Here is an 8,071-nt window from a genome sequence, read left to right as displayed (position 1 = left end):
TGCGAGGAAAAATGTGACGCTTTGACGTCGCGAAACGATGATTACGCGAAGTCTGCGAGGGAAAAATCATGAACTTTTCTCTTCGCATACTTTACGTAATCCGTTTTCGCGAAGTAAAATCATCACATTTCAGGCTTTTTCTCCTCGCAGACCTTCGCGAAAACGGAATATGCTAAGTGGATTTCTAGGGAAAAAACGCAGAGAAAACAGTAGATACTTACATTTTTCGCACCTTCACCATTAAAATCCACAATAACCATATGATAAACTGGGAAAAACAATGAAAATAACGTAGAATAAGGATTGCTTCGAACAACACGAAAAGAAAGAAACCACGAGACGAGCAGAAACAGGAAGATGAAGAACCATGTCGCCATTTTCTAGCAATAGGAAAATGAAGAATCAAGAGATGAAGAGAGAAAGAAGAGAAAGACATGGTGATGTAGAGAAAGGGTGTAGATTTCACGAAATATAATAGAATGGAGGAAGATCAAAGGTCTGGGGAAGACCAACCGTTTGTTCGTATAACCAGGAAGGGGAAGGGGAAAGATGAAAGGGTAAGGATATTTTGGAAAAGTCATACAAACATAGTTTAGATATATAGTAGGTTGAGTAAATGACTTAAGTATGTAAATAGGTCTCCCATTTGACCCAATTTTATAATTTTTCTATAAAAGAATTAAGGATAACAATTTTTTCTTTTCATATTTAGTTATCTTTTCAATCCACTTTGCAATGAAGTGTGTATTTTTTAGCTCCTTTTTCTTTCTCTCTCTTACTTTTTCTCCCTCTCTCTTTCCCTCTTCCATTATCTTATTGATTTTCTCTTTCAGAAAAATTTACTATTATCATAGTGATGACGTGAAATTTCCAAGTAATTAGCAAAACGTGATCTCTTGGAGGCTAAAGATAGAGGCTTCGAAATTAAAAAATTGAAATCGAAAATCGCATCCTTATTTTTGGCCTCTGAAATCTTTTTTTTTTTTATCTCTTTCTACTAGAATGGAATCAATCAATCACTTGATATCAATGACTCTAGGAATGTTCTGATTTTAACAAGATCTAACCAAAATTACATGACGCTTTATGTTTAATTTCTCTATTACTTCAATATTCGGTGCCCACCTTCCCTTCTTCTCCGATGATCTTGAGTTTGATTGCAAGTCAAACTTAGAATTCTACTTGGAAAATTCAAGGAAATGCAAAATGATTAACCTTTCAAATCTTATCCTATAACTTCTCCATTAACCTCTCTTTGAATGAGATTGGCCTAGAAATCACTTGAATTAGACTTGTTGATGGAAGAAGAGGAGATTCCACAATGAATAAAAAAAACTTTGCATCACATCCACATTTTGGGAGGACAAATCTTAGGAAATTGTTATTTATGAGGAAGAAGATGAGTTTCGTTTTAATATTGAAGCAGAGAAAACAAAAGAAAATTTTTGGCATTAGTTTAATTATACTTTTGGAAAGGAATCCGGTTATAGTAGGACTAAATGATACCATAATTGTAACTGGACGTTCAACCGACTATCTTATTATGGTTAATAATGTCTATGACCCCAAATTTAATCTTTCATTTCTCTCTAATGTTATTGTTGATTGCATTAGTTTTTTTTAAGAGTTTTTTTTAAGAGATTTAGAATAGTATTCCAGCCTTTAGCGAATTTATCAGGTCATACATTAGCAAAGTTATTATTAGTTCTATGTTTGATAATACTTTTTTTTTTCTTATTAATGTCTTTCTTCGTATTTTCTTTAATAGTCATTTAAAAAACAAAAATAAGAGAGGAACAAATTTTTTTTTTCTATATGAATTGTATAAAAACATAAAATGTATTTTAAACAAAACAAAATAAATACTTCCGATTTTTATTTGACTTTTTATCATTTTCAAATTTGGAATATGTATTTACAAATTAAAATTTTATTTTACATGGACTAAAAAAATTAAATTGATATATGTTATCCATTAAAATTTAAAATTTACTATAATTTTTAATAAATTCAATTTATTTTTGAATTTCACTGAAACACTATAATGGATCCCAATACCGTGCATTGCACACGTGTTTATACTAGTTATATATATAAATATAAAAGTTTGTTTTTATTTTTTTATATCTAATATATTAGCAAATTATTAAAAATTAAGCTGAGTCATGAAAGTGAAAGGAGATAAAAAGAAAAAGGTTGAAATAATCAAGGCAAAAGAATATAATTGATTATGGGCTTTGACAAGGACATTTTTTCTTGTGGCCTCCGCCAGACAAGAAATTCGGTCTATTTCTTGATTTACCTATACAAAGACGACAAACGACACCGCACGAGCGCTTGCTCTATTTAAAAATTACAGAATAAATATCAAATTTAACTCTAATTTTTAATAAAAGTATTAAATAATACAAATTTAACTTTAACTAAGTAAAATTAATTTTAAAAAGATTAAAAAAAAACAGCTATTTTACACCTTCCAAATATTAATTATTTATAAGATATTTTTCTTAAAAAAAATTATTTATAAGATATTTAATCTAATTCCAATAAATTTATAATATACAAAACTGTTTTAATTTATCGACAAACTTGTTTCGAATGTCCAATATAATAATTAAATAACAGTCAAATTAGTCTTTTCAAATTTTCGATAACATAGAACTAAAATTATTCGTGCTTGGTAATATTAGAGATAAATTAACACAATTACATACGTTAGGACTAAATCTGCAATTTAATTTTATCCAAAGTGGTATGATAAAGTGATAAAGCCACATTCATTTGACTGATTGTTTGTAATTTTAGAGAATTATTTCATCCTCAAAAAAACAATAATAAAAACATATCCACTAAAAAGAAAGTATTTCATAACTTATTTTTGTTTGATGAGGAGCGGATGAAAATGAATGTTTAGGTTAAATTTTGAAACATGATGATTTTGGAAAATGAAAAGATTGGTTCATAATAAATATGGTATGAGACAACTTTAATTGTTGAAATTAATTTTTCATTTCAAGGTTGTTAGCAGTTTTTATAGTACAAAACTAAACGATCATCATTTTTAGCAAAACGAAAACTCCAAAAATTCAGATACTAATTTAACAAAAAGTGAAAACGATTTTATTTGGACTTTACTCTATAATATTTTTTTGATATTTAATAGCACGAATATTCATATATCAAAATTAAAAAACAGCAGTACAAATTATTACATAATGGAATAATTGAAGACTAATTTTTAAGAATATAAACAGGATTATTCCTGTATGGAAAAATGGATTTGCAAATTCAAAATAAAGAAATTAATTTAAAAAAAAAAAAAATTCAAAAATTCATAACCCAATTATATGCTCCATCTATTGTTAATGGAACGTCCACCTTCTCCTAGCCTTTTCCACCTCACCAGTGATTTCAAAAATTTCATCACCTGAAAATACATATAAAATACCCAATTTAATATTAAAATAACAACTTCTATAAAAAAAAAATATAAAATAAAGAATTTGCACCTCTTTTGGATCCTTTAAGGAATAAAACGCACTGCTTTCCTCTTTGGGTACAGACGATACCAAAATCCCATAACCTTGATTCCTTTCTCGAAGTATCTGAAGTATAACAACATTAATATTAATATCCTCACACTAAATTAATTTGAAAATGTAATTTCTTTTTTATAATTACCTTGAAAGCATCTTCATCCGTCCGATCATCACCAATGAAAATTGGAAGCACATCATCACAGTTACTAAGACCTGCAATTTCCATTTCTTAAATAAACTTCTTTTTCTTTTTAATTTGAATTAATATATATTATAAGAAGATCCAATTTTCAAATTTATGAGCTGGAAATTAACATACCAAGAGACTGGAGCAGAAATTCAACTGCTTTGCCTTTATTCCAATCAATCACAGGACGAATCTCTAAAACCTAATTAATCACCATATAAACAAAAATTAACTACATAATTATTGTATCTAAGTAATTTTAAGCAAAACATAGCTAATCTTAATGATACCTTTCGTCCATGAGTTAATCGTAAACGAGGATACTGTTTTAGAATATCATGCACACACTGTGCAACAGTAGGCCAGTTCTACAAACATATGATTAACTAACTCAGTATCAAATTACAATAATCAGACTAACTAAAATCATTAATCCTTAATTACCTTCTCTTCTACATTACGGTAATGTACAGAAGTACAAAACTTGTGGTTCTCAACTTTTGCACCTTTTATATCTTTAGTATTCTCGACAAGGATTCTAAAAACCTGCAATCATTTATTAATTAACTCATTAATCATCACCTCATAATTTAATTTATATCTAAACCAAGCCAATGATTCACCTCATCGATCATAGGTAAAAATTCCTTAGCTGGCTGGAACAGCTTCACCTCCTTCCCCTGTTCAGTCAAAACAGAAAAAAGACTTCACTTTTGCATAATCTGGAATTGAAATCACAAAAAATGATTGTAAATCTTCAAATGTTGTACCTCAAGGGAAGCAGATTCACTACTGGAAATAGGACCCATGATGTCCATTCCATGACTACCAGCATAATACAGTTCTGTTAGTCCTACCAATTCATATACCTGTAATTCACTCATTCATTCGTTCATTCATTCATTATGCAAATTATTAAGTAAATTCTATTTACACATACTTTATCGCGGCTTCTTCCACTGATAATTGCTGTAGGGAAGTACTTTGCTATGTGTCTTACAGCAGAGCGCATCTGGAAATTAACAAACAACAAGAAAAATGTCAACTTGCAACAATTCCAAAAACTATTTTTTATAGGTAATGAAATGTTTCTTACATCATGAGACATGAGGGCCTGATCCGGGTCATCAACTATAGGCGAAAGAGTCCCATCGTAATCAAGAAACATCGCTATCTTCTTGTTTTTTGCAAAACTAGTAATTTCCTCAAATGAATTCAGTGCTGATGGGTACTTCAGCTGTAACATTTAGGAGACAGTAAACAAAAGGAATCAAGAATTGAAATATGATCATATATAGGAGCAGAATGAGTTACTTTCAACATTGGCATACCATCCAAGAGGAGTAAGCAATGTCGATATCATCTGAAGCAAGTTCGAAGCTGAAATTCTTGATGATCTTCTTCCGAGGAGGAGAAGAAGATTTCATGGCGTCGAGCCATCCATTAGATCGAACATCATCAAGCTTTCCTGGTTTCTTCCTAGGAACATTGATATTTTTACCAGGGGAGAAAGAAGATCCTGATTGTGTGTAAGGCAACAGATTAGAATGGATGCCCAGTCTTGACTTGTTTATGGGAGTAGGATCAGCCAAAACTGGAGATGAATTACTGGACTTCATGTCCATTGGATCCACCTATATATTACTAATGCTAAGTTTGAACAACAACAACAACAAAAGATAGCAGTAAATGTGCAGAATTCCTATTTTCTACCCAACCCTTTTATCAATGAAAAACCACCTCTTCAATGTTTTCTTGTCACTACTACTAGGAGAGTAATCCATCAGTCAAAGCTTACTGAAAACAAATTCCAAATCATTGAATTTAATTCGATTATTTGTATTTGTAGAATGATCCTTCAGACATGGCTGGTGTAGATATCTGCACAAAATAAGAAAGAGACAAGTTTATTGCATATTTCCTTGTTGAAAAAAAGTAATACTGAACAAAATTTTCAGTTTAAGATGTATTACATATGAAATCACTTTATATGCAATTATATATTTCCTCTGTGCACAGATTTTGACCATCATGTAATTAATGTTCAAATTCAGAAACTAGCTTGTGGACATAAGCATTTAATCATCAGCTGCTATCTTGACACTCACTCTAATATACTAAATTAATAAACACCAAAAAATAAAAGTTCACTACATTCAACTCTTAATAATTGTTTACTTCCTATAAGAAAAGGTCAAAATAGATGCCTTAAAGCATGAACCATAAAAAGAAAAGACTGAAACTATATATTGCTGACATAAGGTATTTCTAAAAACACATACTTAGAATTGTTGGGTGCTATTGGGTCTTCTCACCCCAAAAGCTAACTCAAACGACTAGGTTTCTCCCTCACACTTATCAAACAAACACCCGTCTCTTCCACAACCGATATGGAAAACCCAACAAATCTCCCCCTCACACAACGGGCCAAGGTTGGAACGACTGCAATCTCTATAATAGGGTGGAGATGTTGTAACCATGTGTTAGGTGCTATTGGGCTTTTCACCCCAAAAGCTAGCTCACACTTATCAACCAAACACCCGCCGCTTCCACAACTGGTACCGACGTGGGGAAAAAAACCCGACAAGAATTTCAGTTGGACGATCTCATTTTCCCACAAGATTCTTGAAAAAGAAAAGTTTTTAAGAAATATTCTTCATCAAGTAGCAGTCAAATCAAAATCAAAATAAAAAAGCACTGAAGTTTTCTGAGCCACAAATGATTGTAATTAAACAGAAATTATAATTTCCATTCTTATTCTTAAGAAGTCACTATGAAATTACCAATCAACTATGAACTGCAGCTTCTACTGTGTGGCAGCAAAGAAAGACAATGAAAGCATGGTTACAAACAAATTAGGTAGCTGTACACATAAGAAACCAACAAAGAGATATAAAACAATTTCCATAATGAAAGAATTGACTAGCTAAATAGATTAGACATCTATCCATCTATCTCCTCATCACCTAAAACTAACATGATCCCAAGATGCTAAAGTGTGGACATGTAAGAGGTGGGCCAAAAGTAAATCATGATTTAATAATCTGATCATGATAAAGTATTACTTCAAGAATTATTGTTTTGCATCAGAAAAACATTACTACTCCTTTTCATAAAAGCTGTATGAGCAGATAACATACATTATATGGAAGAAACTAATTAATGCAATAATGAAGAAATCATAGAACCAAAAAACATTAAAGAAATACTAATTTTACAATTATAATTGTATCATATGGCACCATTTCTTGGTCCAGATGTATGGCAAGATATTGATTAAAAATTCTCTGGGACTACCCAATTCCTATGTATAGCAGCAATAGACATAATACATGACTTCATGTTCTGAAATATTTATATACATATCTAATTGTTTGCATATGAATCTGATGAAATATGTGGGCCATTAGATAGGTAATTTCATTTCAGATCTAATAATACATCCCTTTTATAGTTCCATAAATAATTTTTAAATGGGGAAAATAAAGTAATAATATATAGAAAATGATAATTTCATTATTCCTACAATGACATGACACTGCAACTACCAAAACGACCATAGACTTCGACCCACACCAGGAAGGAAAAGGAACTCAGAACATATATATATAGAAAACTTTCTGGGAATTAAATTGTTCGGTAAAATTAACTTTTTAACTACTTATACCACAAATCAACATCAACAAAAATTTCTCAGTATGATCCCACCAATTATTAATGAATTATCAACTTTATTATAAACAGGAAATATGGAGTTTCCTATTAAAGTGACATTTAGGGTCTTATCAAAATTAAGAAGGCGATTAATACATGTTTCCAAACCTCAAAACAATAAGTAGGGTTAAGAACAACTAATATAAAAATTAAAATAAATAAATGAATTTTAATGAACAAAACATTCAAATGGGCTGTCAATATCATCTTCCATTTATATTAAATTGTATCTAAAACAAGAAGAATGTTTATTATAAATCAAGCAACATAGCTTCCAGAGGTTAGGAAGTGTATCAACTAAAAAACTTCATAAGGGCCAAGAAAACCTAAACGTAATTACAACAACAACCATATACCTTAATCAAATCTCATGGTGATAATAATTAATAAGATCATATGAAGGAGCTCTATTTTGTTTTAATTTCAGAATTAACCTAAAAAAAAGAGTTTCAATTTAGAAACTGCAATAAACCCCCAAACGTTTTCCCCTTTAAATCATGGGATTTGCATTGTTTAACAAGAATTAAGCAAAATATGGATACGGATCTCATTGCTTATGGTGTGAATAATAATTGATTACAAAGCAGCATTTAAAATAACAGAAAAGGGAAACATTATTACCTAATACCAC

General features: G+C 30.4%; 1 protein-coding gene across 1 annotated transcript; it reads right to left on the bottom strand.

The window, feature by feature from the left end:
- Nucleotides 1-3,185: 3,185 nt before the first annotated feature.
- LOC136210569 (probable trehalose-phosphate phosphatase F) lies at nt 3,186-5,601 on the bottom strand. Its single transcript, XM_066001894.1, has 11 exons — nt 5,058-5,601; nt 4,823-4,963; nt 4,667-4,738; nt 4,497-4,595; nt 4,350-4,406; nt 4,171-4,272; nt 4,017-4,094; nt 3,859-3,928; nt 3,682-3,752; nt 3,510-3,605; nt 3,186-3,427 (listed from the first exon to the last, which is right to left on the bottom strand). Exons 1-11 carry the CDS (start codon nt 5,349-5,351, stop codon nt 3,344-3,346), a joined length of 1,164 nt encoding a protein of 387 aa, XP_065857966.1. The 5' UTR covers nt 5,352-5,601; the 3' UTR covers nt 3,186-3,343.
- Between the last annotated feature and the right edge of the window lie 2,470 nt (nt 5,602-8,071).

The sequence above is a fragment of the Euphorbia lathyris genome, chromosome 1, assembly GCF_963576675.1.
Source record: "Euphorbia lathyris chromosome 1, ddEupLath1.1, whole genome shotgun sequence".
NCBI classification, from domain to species: Eukaryota; Viridiplantae; Streptophyta; class Magnoliopsida; order Malpighiales; family Euphorbiaceae; genus Euphorbia; species Euphorbia lathyris.
This window is presented reverse-complemented; position numbering and strand designations above follow the sequence as displayed.

Excerpts from the sequence above, each read along its gene's own strand:
- LOC136210569 (XM_066001894.1), bottom strand. The coding sequence starts at position 5,351 with ATGGACATGAAGTCCAGTAATTCATCTCCAGTTTTGGCTGATCCTACT. Across the intron at positions 4,407-4,496 it reads GTGAATCTGCTTCCCTTGAG|GGGAAGGAGGTGAAGCTGTT; the intron begins GTACAACATTTG and ends TTGACTGAACAG. Across the intron at positions 3,606-3,681 it reads CGGATGAAGATGCTTTCAAG|ATACTTCGAGAAAGGAATCA; the intron begins GTAATTATAAAA and ends GTTATACTTCAG.